The following is a 14,160-nucleotide window of genomic DNA, read 5'->3' as shown; positions in this document are numbered from 1 at the left end:
CAATATTCAAAATAACTACTATATTTTCGAAACTTCTTTTAATAACTTTTTAATAAACAATGAGCGATGGCTAAAACCCTTTGAAGGTCACTCAGGAGGGTGACCGTGACAACATATGTCAAGGTCAAGGTCATTCGAGGTTGCTCCGTTAATCTAAATAATTACCATAATACGAATTTCGTAAACAGAAATTTCAGTACATCATACTCCCTTGCTCGTTGCGGACGTGAATTTTCTGTGTCACAGTTTGCGTCGAATCAGTTTTGATTTATTCTATCTCGGTGTTTTTATTAATTTGTATTGGTTTTAATTACTTGACATCTATATTGACATCATTTTCAACATGTAAGTTGATTTTTATAATTTTCGACAGCTTAGTTCTTTACTTAGGTATTATTAATTATTACAACTATGAGCCATTTTAAGTAATGCATTGATTTTTCTCGAAAACCAAATCTTGTATCGAAAAATGTTTCAGACAAAAGTCGTTTAGTTCGAAGGGGGCAAGATGATAACATTATCAATTTAATTGTAAATGGCGCCACTTTAGAGATTTCATCATGGCGGCCATTTTTTTTAATGGAAATTGATTTTTCTCTCTAAATGAAAGTTGTAGCTGATAATGAGACGAATACAACGGTTTTTTGTTTTTTGCAATTGGACCATTTTTCAGTGAGTTACAGCGTTTCAAAGTATACTGTTTTATAATTTAAGTATATACATAAACCAAATCTTGTATCGAAAAATGTTTCTTACAAAACTTTTATGACTTCAAAGGGGACATAAGATGCTGCCACTGATTTGACCTTGGGTGCACCTGTCAAGGTTATGTGAAGGTTAACTTTGTTTTTAATGGATCTCTTTATTTCTCATTATACAGCCTTGTAGCTTACCTCGAGAGCTTTTCAAAACGCTATAATAAAGTATTTTGTCGTTAAATATTATTCGAGTTATGAGAACTAAAAGCGTTTCTCGAAAGTAAAATTCCACAAAGATTGTATATAAGTCGCTAAGCCAAACCGCGAATTAATTCTGTCGTATTGCGGCATACTGAGAGGAAGCTCTGCTACTCTATGGAGTGATAACTTAGATATACGTTAAAGTTTCTTCTCTGTTCATATTTTCATTTCTTAACTATAATATTATCAGTAACATATTTTCTACGATAGTAGACATGGGGATTATACTCCTAAAGAAATCGTCGATATGTTAGTAGTTTTCGGAGAATGTTTTGGCAATTACCGTGAAGCTGCGAGACTTTACCGAAATCGGTATCTAAACAGACGACATCCAAATAATACCGTCATTCGGAGGCTTAAGATAAGAGCCGAACAGGGTCAGTTGACTCGTCGTCACGCTAAACGTGATTATGATGTTGATGATGTACGTGTTCTGGCTGTCTTAGCGGCTGTTCACATTGACCCTCATATTAGTACGCGCCAAATAGCTAGACAAACAGGTATACCTCAGAGAACGATTGTGAGAATTTTGAGGAAAAAGAAGCATCATCCATATCATATCACATTAACGCAGGCTCTAACTCCAAATGACATGCGACAACGTGTACTGTTTTGTCAATGGGCTAGACAGATGATTGCACATGATGCAGATTTCTTTAAATACGTTCTATTCTCTGATGAATCGACATTTAAAAATACCGGAGAATTAAATACACATAATTGTCATTACTGGTCGGATGTCAATCCTTATTGGCATAGGCAAGTTAATAATCAACATCGTTGGAGTGTAGTAGTTTGGTGTGGAATTGTAAACGGTTATCTAATTGGTCCTTATTTTTTTTATCAGAATGTGACCGGACATAGCTTTCTAGAGTTATTAAGAGACCACTTACCCACTTTACTTGAAGAAGTCGATTTGGAGACAAGGCGAAGAATATCGATTCAGATGGATGGTGCGCCACCACATTTCACACGAAACATAAGACATTTTCTGGATTTAAACTTCAACGTTAGGTGGATCGGACGGGGTGATCCAATTGTATGGCCTCCTCGGTCACCAGATTTGACTTTACCTGATTTTTACTTGTGGGGGTACGTGAAAAATTTGGTGTTCGAACGGGAACCGACGACAAGGGAAGACATGATCGAACGAATTCGAATGGCTTGTAGAGAAATACCAAGGGCTGTCTTACTTCGAACGGTCGAACACTTCGCAAAGAGAATCAGGTTATGCAATCGAGCCAACGGGGATAACTTTGAACAGCTTTTCCGATAGATGCTGAGAAACAGTTAATCAAGCACCCCGAATCGCGAGAGGCTAGAGAACTCGCGTAAATCAAGCACTCCGAATCGCGAGAGGCTAAGGGACTCGCGTTAATCAAGCACCCCGAAGGGAACAGAAACCTACTACGTCCACGCCGTTTTTCCTGAGTAGCGCTAAAAGTAGGATAGTTAATAGAACAGTACACTTTGGGTAATGCAAATGCCGGCAGTACTGTAACTTGTAGTTCGCATAACTCGAATAATATTTAACGACAAAATACTTTATTATAGCGTTTTGAAAAGCTCTCGAGGTAAGCTACAAGGCTGTATAATGAGAAATAAAGAGATCCATTAAAAACAAAGTTAACCTTCACATAACCTTGACAGGTGCACCCAAGGTCAAATCAGTGGCAGCATCTTATGTCCCCCTTGAAGTAATAAAAGTTTTGTAAGAAACATTTTTCGATACAAGATTTGGTTTATGTGTATACTTAAATTATAAAACAGTATACTTTGAAACGCTGTAACTCACTGAAAAATGGTCCAATTGCAAAAAACAAAAAACCGTTGTATTCGTCTCATTATCAGCTACAACTTTCATTTAGAGAGAAAAATCAATTTCCATTAAAAAAAATGGCCGCCATGATGAAATCTCTAAAATGGCGCCATCTACAATTAAATTGATAATGTTATCATCTTGCCCCCTTCGAACCAAACGACTTTTGTCTGAAACATTTTTCGATACAAGATTTGGTTTTCGAGAAAAATCAATGCGTTACTTAAAATGGCTCACCCTGTATATCATGTACATTATTAATAACTTTTTGTATAGAAACTTTCCCAACACTATTTAATGGAAATGTCTTTGTCTTCTTTTAACATAGAGAGCGATTTTTTGTGCCAATAGAATTTGTATCACCTAAAGAGGACCGAAATACACGGTCGAAACGTTGTGAGATTTTTCAAATTCATTGCCAGCAAGGTCAAATATAAAGGCTTCCATCTTATTTATTTGTTACCATATTATTTCGATAATGCGGTGTACAGTGCGGTAATGCATGCACATAATTCTGCCAGTCCACGAATTACCGCATCTGACTTTATTTTTGTAAATACCAGCGCACGAATTACTGCATGTGGCTTTTTTTGTAAATGCCAGCCCACGACTTACCTCATCTGGCTTTATTTTTTAAAGATATGATACAACACTGAAAATTTTTGCGAACGTTCAACGTGTTATAACGTTCGACTGCTGCCGCGCTTTAATTGTCGCGTACGTGCAGCTCGCGCGACAGCGAGTATCTGGTACTGTAGCTCGGATCACTGCATATGTGAGTCAGTTGACATCGCCACATATACACTGATATCGCGCGAATATATTGGTTTGATCGGCAAATCGAAACGGATCTTTTTAACAAAATGCAAACTGCAAAAACTTGTATTACAAAATTCAAACATAAGAATTTATATATATTTATATATATTGTATATGTATTACAAATAGTATATGTATTACAACTTAATACAAAGTTTTGCATGTGAAGATTGCTAAAACATTTCGCATGAACTTTCTGATTAAACCAATGCTATCTATAAATAGTTATTCGCATTCGTATGTCATATTTAAGCAATTATTACTCTCTCAATACAGCTTTTATCAGATTAAAAAGGTTTTAGTTTTCTAATAAGCTAAAATTCGCATTATAGTTGTCAGTAACGTAAATTTTATTCTTTAATTAATATAGATATAAATTGATACATAATGCTTCTTTCTGTGATCACAAAAATATTCGGATAGTAATAAAACATAAGAATAGAAATATATACATTAACAAAATAATAATTTTCCAGTAGTTGGTCCGCCAGGAAATATAATGAAAAACACTAATTATAACTCGACCATTCTGGCTGCTTTTCTTTCGTGAAGCACACAACTTTTCGACCCTGATTAGGGTCCTCTTCAGGTGTATAGTAAACACTTCCTATAATTACATAAACCATCTAAAACGCTTATCGAAGAAATTAAACTCTATAACTACATTCAAAAATTACAAATTACATATATACGAACAACTGTCAATTATGTATGAAGGGAGATTGTCGGATACAAATTACACATGAAAGTATATAGAAACATCATAGTGTTGTCAGAAGAAATAAATAACGGAATAACTAAAGACTTTGAAACGAAAATAATAGTCACAGGTCATACGTTCTCAGCAACTGATCACGTCTATGTGCTCACAGACTTTTGTATAGACACTTTCAGCCAGTAAGTGTTTTATAATCTGATTCCGTTATTTATTTCTTCAGTTGTTTATATTTTTTTCGGCGAGGGTGCAGGTAGAGGGTGCTGCGCCGAAGGCGCAAGTACCCCACGCAAACACTGACGAATGGTCGGTACGATTCCACATGTGTTCAAGGAGGTCTATGTTTTTGACTTTTGACGTCGTTGAACTAATGTAGAATCGTACCGATAACTCGATGACAGTGTTTGCGTGGGGCGGGTAATGCAGGTGGTGGGTGTGTTCGATAGAATCTGTGTTCAATAGGAATTGTGTCCGATAGTAACTGTGTCCGAACAGGACTGTGTCCGTATACAACTGTATGTGTCCGATGGAAACTGTGTCTGATTGGAACTGTGTCCGTATGGAACTGCGCATGTCTGATTGAGAATGTGTCCAATCGAAACTGTGTCGGATCAGAAAATATCTTCGTGTCCGATTATTAATGTGTAATCAGGATTCATTCTTGGAATGTTCGCGAAGGGTTTCAACACTTTCGATTGATTATTTCAACTGTGCCGATTTATCACTGTCCGGATGGCTAATTAAAATTGAAAATGATAACCATATCAAAATTTTGATCGAAAATAACCAATACAACATACTATATAACACGAGAAAGAGCAGAAATACTTTAAATATCGTGTTACGTCCAGAGCTCCGTGAGTTCGAGGAAGGGCGCAACCAGACGCCTCTCGAGGTACGTAGGCACACAACCGCAGTACCTCGTGTGTTCGAGCCGACTGTTTTTGTTTCAATTTTCGGGTCAACGACCAAAGTCGATTCTACCCTATTATTTTAAACGGTCCCTCGATTTTCGGGTCAACGACCAAAGTCGATATTACCCTATTATTCGAAACGGACACTCGATTTTTGGGTCAACGACCTAAGTCGATCTACTCTAATAGTTCGAGACGGTCAACTCGATGGTCCTTTTTTGGTAAGGGAAATGAATCCCTATTACACAAGGATAGGACCCGTACGATCTGTCAAGGACGAGGGTAAAACGAGGGTAATTAACTAAAATGAAATTTATTTGGTAAATTAACAATAATTTATTCTGTCAGTGGTCATCAGAAAATACGAGTACAAATGGTAAAAATTTTGAATCTGGATTGCGGATTTGAACATGATTATAAAAACTAAAATTCGATTGAAACGCCGCTACGGGAAACGCAATACAATATCAATACGCATTTTACTAAAATATTTGCACAAGTTGAAAATTAATCCGATTCATTCCGAAAAACATCGGTACATATTTTATAATTCTAAATTAATTCTAACTCAAACCGTATAATAATTAATCCAAAAAACGTTGACACAAATTACTAACATTACATTATTTACGCCTACATTTCAAAATTAAAATTATTTAAAAATTCACTTATGTAAGATGTGGGGATCAGGACAGGGTGGACGCGGTTTGGTCGCACGATAGCAAATCTGCCGATGAGGAATAACCCGAATCTGCTGAGGAATCGGTTGGTCCGCGAATATTATCGGCCATTTAAATGGAAATAAATCGGAATAGACAATTGCTCTACTGGAATCGCGAAACGATTAGAGGGTAATTAAATAAAATAATTAAAAAGGCTTACTTTTCTTGTATCGGTTCTCGGATGGAGTTGATCGTCAATGAGTCAGGCGATGGAGCCAACTAGACCAGAATCGCTCGAGTGGAGTCCAACACTGACTCTAATATTTAAGCCCGATGTCCCGATCACGGGAACGTAACAGTAACGATGTGAATTGCAGGCTGGCCAAGATAGAAGAGGCTCTCTGGCCAAATTTTTCCCTTTATATAGGGCTAAAGAGTGTGGGCGGGGATCACTTTTTTCCCAGAAAAGAAGAACGGAAAAAGGCAATAAAATTGTTTCTAATGAAGCGTCCATTGCTTCTGTATTAATATGATATCTGATGGATTTACGTTATCGTTTCCAAGGATTAGAGTCCGGCGCTTGACTTGTGAAGACCCTTCACTTGACCATCCATATTACAATCCATGTTTACATTTCCTTAATCTATTTTACAGCTGCCCCTGTATGGCAAAGTTCCTTATCGGTGGATTACTTTTATTGTCGTCACCGAGTGACAATTCCCAAGTCCCGCTCCGCCTTTCCGAATCAGAAGCGGTCTTTGTTTAGTGATTAACTATTGATTCCGGGTTATTTTTCCCTCTTTTTCTTTTATCGAACGTTTCAGTCGAGCGCAAGTGGGGGTGTGTGAAATATTTTTGTGAACCTTATGGTTTACGTATCGTTTCATGATATCTATTACAATAAGACCACCTGTTCCCCCCTACGCTCGTCCGGTCGTTTTCCCGCTACTGGGGATTAATTCTTATCTGTTTCTTCCCTTTATTTTATGTTTTCCCTATGGAAGCGAGGAACCGTGGAGTCTCCTGGACGTAACAATCGGAATCTAGCACTGAGAACCACTTGCTACGCAAGCTTGGTTACGTGGGTACGATAGTTGCTTGTATCATATAAACAAAAAAATTTAATAGGTTGGGTCTCCATAAGCGATTTACTAGAGAAATGCAGTAGTAACAAGTTTTTAAACAATTGATTATGAGCGAAGAAAACTAGGATCGTATATAATAAGGTGAAATGAAAAAGATGATAAGTGAGATAAACTCATTAAAAACTCCAAACATACATACATTACTGATTAAGATTTTTTTAATTAAAAGATACAAAAAGAAGATTTTGTAACGATGTCCCTCCTCTGCATCGTCTAGTTTCGGGCCGACCACCAGCCGGATGCCGCGTGTTCGAACACCAGGCAGACGAAGATCAGGCCGAATAATTCTTTTCAAATTGTAATCGTTGCGGAAGGGCCCGGAAGGTAGTAGCGTCGAGATATTTTTATCCGACGCCGCTGTCGTCCAGGACCCTCCGCGAGCGTGCTTCGAGATAAACAACCCTCGAGTATAAAAGGCCGATCCGCGAAGAAATCATCCTTTTCCGATCAAATCTCGATCTGTCCATATCTAGTCCTGATCCGGAGATTCCGATCCGACCATCGAATCCGACTCCTAGAATCCGATCTCGAGCTAGCAGAGCGACAATCGAGGTAAAGAATGCTTTGCCTCCGTCAACAGTTCTTGGCTCCGACTCCGCTACTCATACTGCTCGCAATCGAATCGTACCCGGGGTAAAGCGTACTTTGCCTCTGCCAAGTGTTCTTGGTTCGATCACACTGCACGATCCTCAATCTGTTTGTGCAGGAAGATCACATGGCCTCCGATTGATCGACCCACCGAATTCGCGGAAACTGAACACACGACGCGATTGGGCAGGTGTCTTACCAGCCTCGATAATAACGAACCGCCCCGCGAGTTGCGACTTACAACCGTCGCCAATTGTGATTACGCGCATACTGTGCGTAAAACTAAACCGCTATCGAATATCTCAGTGCTCATAAGTGGAAAAACCTGAAGGCATTAAATGAATTGTTAACGAACCCGTCCTTGGCAACCTAATCTGTATCTGTATCTGCATGGAGTAAACAACGGCAGGTCGTTTTAATTTTTTACTTTTAAATATTAAATATTTCGTTTTTTATTTTTCTCAAAAAATAGAAGAAGATTATTGGTCAGTCTTATAGCTCTCTAGCTGAAATATTGGGATTGAGAAAAAACCTCTATAACAGTCATAATACATAATAGATATTTGCTTCCAACTTGCTTCAACATTTCAACTGGAAAGATAACATAAATATATCTAGAATGCTTGGAAATGTCAAATAAACCATATTTTAAATGCTTCGAAGCAGTGTAACGCTAAATGGACCTCACTTTAAACTACATGTAACATAAATGTACTCTATTATTACGAATTGTAACATATGTTCATTCCGTTTGTTTAATGTTGTTAATAACAAATGTATGTTACAATCCATATTACATATAAAAAACGCTAAAAAGACAAGACGAGTATACAGTCTGTCTAATAAGAGCGTAGTAATATAATTTATAGAAAAATTGATTTAACAAAATTTTAAAATAGATATATAGATACATTCTATTAGAATTAAAATGCAAGTAATAATGTGTTCAGTCACAAGCGGCTTCGATAATTGATTGACATTTCTGAGGCATGCTTTGCACTACAGTCAGTCAAAAGAGAGCGTGATCGACATAATTTTCAGTCCGTTAAAGGTGGATCTAAAATATTTATAAGTGCCGGTAGAGAGTGCACTTCCTTATGATGCAAAGTTGAATTATAACAGAAGTTATTATTGAACTTTTGGCAGGAAATGACATGGAAACGATGTTATCATGAGTGTAGCGTACGCATTACGTTTCAAAGCTGTGTTCTGTAGTCGCCACAGTCACCTAATAATAATCCAATCGAAAACCAGTGATTGGATACATTACTAGTATAAAAGCATTTTAATTTCGAGTAAAATGAATATACGTATTTTCTTAGTTTAATATAATAAATTTCTCTATAAATTGAACTGATCATGTCCTTCTTTGACAGACTACTGACCACGCTCTTATTAGACAGATATGTAACAACCCAATACAATTAATTGAATTCAACTTTGCAGGAAACAACATTGTTAATTGGATGTCTTCAAGGAGAGTGCGTGGAAGTTACATTACCAAATATGCCTCGTCCATACACTATCTCTTCATACGAGCTTGTTGAATGTCAACTGAAAGCATTTAAATTTAATTCTGTAAAATCCATTATTCGAAGAGAATTAATACGTTTAAATCGAAAGAGAGAAAGAAAGGAGAAAGAAGCAAAAAGACGAGACGAACTAATGCAATTAGTAGCTGATGCTTCTGAAATGGAAATCGATGAAGAATCGCCTTTTGGTAATTATATCTATTATATTGGTACTTATTATTCTATCTGAAATGATGTAATATTTATACAGAATTTTATTTGAGTAAACATTCTATTCGTACAAATGGTTTTTTCAAACCGCTATTTCTCCTTTTGAAGTAATTAAATATTTCAATTAAGAAAAAATTATAATAACTTAAATATTTAATAAATTATCGTAGACGTGGAAGAAGACGAAGAACCATTGCCACAAATATATGTACCGGAAATACCTAATAAGGTATTAATAGCACAATACATCAATCATAATATCATATGGTTATCAATGGCAGGATTCGATGCAGGATACATGTACGAATATCCAAGTCCAGAAATGACTGAAATTATTGGAACAGAACCTGTTAGGAGTATTATAATATATGATGCAGATGATACAGAAATACGAAGCTGTCTGTTCTAGTAAGAAAATATCTTAAATTAATTTTAGCATATATCAATATGAAGACTTTTATGTTTTTATATAGAAAAATATTAAATTTTTTACTTTTGTAATTTTTGTTTTACTATTTTTCTACTATAATTTACTATTGTATATGGTACATTTTTCGATAGTCAGGCATCACGAATATCAATGACCTTGACATATTATAGAGGTCACTTCTTTGAATAACCCGCAGAAAGTTTTAGCCGTCGCACGTTGTTTATTAAGAGGGAACACCACTGTGATGGCCCAATTAAATGCTACTTTTCATGACTTTTTTTCAAAGAAATAATAACTTATGAAAATTGTTTTTATATGTTCAATGTACATATATTTAATATATTGGAAAAAATCATTAAAAAATATTACTATTTGTGCTTCCTGTGAGCGATGCCGTATACCACTGTTCTAAAGTCATGGGTGCATGGGAGCTCGTGCTGCATCTGAGTGAGACCTCTGAAATCAAAACTTCTTATGGCATTTTAAACTATATAAATGTAGTTTCAGTTAAGCGTAGGGATTTTTCGATACAATAATTTTCAACAAAATGGCGCAGCTTTAAACAAAAAATTCGAAATTTAGCTAAAAAATTTGCCTCTTTTAAAATTATTTTTTAAAAACTAATTTTCCAATTAAAAAAATCCTACGCTTAACTGAAGACAATGGTGTTATAAACATTCTGTCCAAAGTTGAAGTCATTCGGATTAAAATTGGCCGAGATATGCGAGCTCCCAGCAAGGAAAATGTCATTTCGAGAAAAACGCGTTTAAAGTTTTACAACTGATTAATTTATATTACAATTAAATAACACTCTCTGAGAAATGTCAAAAATAGTAGAAATAGGCAATAAGAGTGAACGCTGTTAGTGTTGCGTAAAAAACAATATTGAATATATTTCTCGTTTACATTAAATTTCAAATTGTACGTTTATAATTGTTAGATTGAACGAACTTACCAAAGTGAAGTTCGATCCTAATTATGCCCTTGGTCTCGTCCAGATGGAGTAACTATGTAGTAGTGCTCCTGCACGTACCTCGACAACAGTGTTCAAAAATACCGCCAAAAAAAAGCGGTATGTTACGGCGCATCCCGCGCTGCTGCGCGCGCCGCGCGCCTCTTGTACTCATAAGTTTAAAGAATTGAAGGCAAATCGCAAAATGCCAGGAGGGAGAAATAAAGAAGGTGCGGGAAGTCCATCCGGACGAGACCAAGGGCATAATTAGGATCGAACTTTACTTTAGTAAGTTCGTTCAATCTAACAGTTATGCCCGTTAAGGTCTCGTCCGGATGGACTAACTATGTAGCTGTTCAGAGCAGCGATTTGCCGCAGAACATGACGCCCAAAGTAGGAACCCAGAATAGGAACCTGAACAAACTATGAAACTATGAAACTATGACAATAAAGGTCGGCTGCAAGAAAATATTAAGAGTATAGAGCAGCCATGCAAGAGATATGCACACGTGTGCCAGCTGTAAACTGCATGGTATAAACCTACCCTGTGTACAGAATGTGAGGCCCACCAATAGGAGCCAGATGACGTTTTTTTGGAAACAGGATGGAACGTTTCCGTATCTCTAACATAATTCTGGCTTTTCTAAAAATCGCAACGGGATAACCAAGAGAACTGTACGTTACCATAAAGTCCTGTGCTGAGCAGCGAAGATTCGGGACTCACCGGTGTGACCTGCGCTCGTTTTGCTGCAGCTCGAAGGAGCACAGTCTGTTTAGTAGAAGCTCCGAACATATGGTTGTACTTACTGGGCAATCCACTAAGCCCTGATTGATCCAGCGATGTAGTCACTGATATGAGCTATTAGGAGATATAGACCAACAACTCCTGTAAAAAGACGTAGATCTTAGAGATGAATAGGAAGCTAACAATTAAGCACATTTCATGTGTTCTCCTTTTTTTGGAAATAGCGGCGAGTTATAAAATCTGACGCCAGCATTACTCGCAGAGAAGGAGTAATAAAAAGATTTGCGTGATCTTTAACACGAGGAAACACAAGAAGGTTAAAGAACAACACGGAGCTGAAATGTTAAGACAAATTATATATCGCTGATATCAAGAGACACGGTAGTGTCTCGCGCCAAGTATATGCGCAGCGAGACCGATCGTGTACTGTTACGCGAAGCGACGCTTTCGCAGATACTCAGATTATTAGATCTCAATAACCGCTGAACGGATCAAGTTCAAAGTAGGCTCAATGGATAGCTTGGGGTCGAATTATGTAATAAAAGTGTTTTTATTTTTCTTCTACGTGCCCTACGAGCGGAGATATGGCGATGCAAAGTCTGAAATTGGCAAATTTCACTTAAGAAACGTCGTCATTATCATCATCGTCGTTTGTACAGTTCGTTCTTTTCAACGAGATGGCAGCAGCTAATATCGGTTTTCTCGCGTGCGCCAGAGATGCGAGATAGCATGTACGGATGTACGACGCGGGCTGCGGTCCAGTTGATGCTTCAGATGCTTCAAAGAAAAGGGATAAAAAATGTTCTGAAACACTTGAAGCTGCAACACCACGTCAACGACGACGATGACGTCGTTGCATTATGTCGACGACGACGTTGCACCACGTCGACGACAACGACAACGACGTTACACCACGTCGACGACGACGACGACGACGTTGCACCACGTCGACGACAACGACAACGACGTTACACCACGTCGACGACGACGACGACGACGTTACACCATGTCGACGACGACGATGTTGCACCACGTCGACGACGACATTGCACCACGTCGACAACGAAGACGACGAGGACGATGACGATGTTACACCATGTCGACGACGACGACGACGACGACGACGACAACGACGTCGTTGTACCACGTCGATGACGACGACGACGACGACGTTGCACCACGTCGATGACAATAGAGAGTGAGAGAGCGAGAGAGCGGGAGGGCCTGAGAGCGAGTGAATGAGAGAGCGAGAGGGCGAGAGAGCGAGTGCTATTGCGCGCGCTATTTTATTTTTCAATATTAATAATGTGTAATCATTTATTTCTTTCCCTCAGGATTAGAAAGACGCTTTTCCGGGGAGCGTTCCCAAACCCCTCACATCTAAATTTACTCCCCTCCCCTTTCCCTCTCACAATTTTCTGTCCTTTATCCCTGGCCTTTGTGCGACCTCACAATATTCTAACTTATCTCCCTCCCCTCTGCCCTTTCCTTTCTTCTTTTCCATGTGTTCCTCCTTTATCTTCTCTTCCTCTTTCTTTCCTTCCTTGTCTCCATCTTTTCTTCTCTTGCTTTCCCGCTTTTCTCCTTCTTTTCACCCTCCTCTTTTCCTTTCCTGTAACATAATCAAATTATAACTTTCATTCATTCTCTCTCTTCTTCCCTTCCCCTCTCCCCTCTCTCTCCCCTCTCCTTCTTTTCCTACCCCTTTCTCCCCCCTTTCTTCTTCTTCTTCACCACCTCCTGCTCCTCCATATCCCATCCCCACTCTACCACCTCTATTATCATCCTCTATTATTATTCTCCTGTTCTCTACCTTCACTTCCTTCTCCCTTGCTCTCTTTACCTTCGCTCTCTCCAGCAACCTCCACCTTATCCTTTTCTCTTCCATCGTTAAATCCTCATCTATTCCAATTCCCCATCTCCTCCACGCTTCCCCTCTTTTCTCCAACAGATCTCTTTTATCCCCCCTTCTCCTCATTTCCGCTATCAATATCCACTTCCCTCCTTCACCCTTCCTTTCTTCCACCTCTCCTATCACCGTCTCTCTCCCTAACAACTCCTCCATCATTTCTTCCACTATTAATCTCCTCTCCTATTTTCTCCCTCTATTCCCCTCCATATTACTTTCTTTTCTCTCTCCCTCTTTCTCTCTATTTCCTCCCTCATCCTCCTCTCTCTCCCCCCGTTCCCTTTCCTCTCTCCTTCTCTCTCTTTCCTCTAACCTCTTCCCTATCTTCTCTCTCTCTTCTTTCCTCCTCTTTTCCACCTCTCTCCACCACTCCTCCTCCCAATCACCCACTGCTTCTCCCTCTTCTTTCATCTCCTCCATCTTTTCTCCTTCCTCACTGCTTTCCACTCCACTCTCTTCTCTCCTTCCTCCCTCTTTCCTTTCCTCTTCTGTCCTTTCCCCATCTTCACCCTTCTTCTCCTCCTCTCTGCTCCTCCCTTCTTCCTTTTTTCTCACTTCCGTTCTGCATCCCTCCGCTCCTTCTAACCTTTCTTCCTTTCCTTTCTCCGGTTCCTTCTTTTCTTCTTCTCTTTCCTTCAGCCTTTCCATCATCACCATCATCTTTCCCATCATCTCCATCATTCTGCCCATCATTTCCTTCATCTCCTCTCTGATCCTTTCTGCTCCTTCCATTTTCCTTTTCATCTTTACACCTTACTCTC

General features: G+C 38.6%; 1 protein-coding gene across 1 annotated transcript in view; it reads left to right on the top strand.

Moving 5' to 3' along the window:
- Positions 1–9,772, top strand: part of LOC105279391 (cilia- and flagella-associated protein 44-like) — a 209,003-nt gene extending 199,231 nt beyond the window's left edge. The window contains exons 10-11 of the mRNA XM_026971862.1: positions 9,068–9,341; positions 9,534–9,772. Of these exons, the coding sequence (XP_026827663.1) occupies positions 9,068–9,341; positions 9,534–9,772 (513 nt within the window). The remainder of the gene's footprint in view (positions 1–9,067; positions 9,342–9,533) is intronic.
- Positions 9,773–14,160: the final 4,388 nt, after the last annotated feature.

This window comes from Ooceraea biroi, chromosome 8 (genome assembly GCF_003672135.1).
Source record: "Ooceraea biroi isolate clonal line C1 chromosome 8, Obir_v5.4, whole genome shotgun sequence".
NCBI classification, from domain to species: Eukaryota; Metazoa; Arthropoda; class Insecta; order Hymenoptera; family Formicidae; genus Ooceraea; species Ooceraea biroi.
Note: the sequence above shows the minus strand (reverse complement) of the source record. Positions and strands in the feature narration are given on the sequence as shown.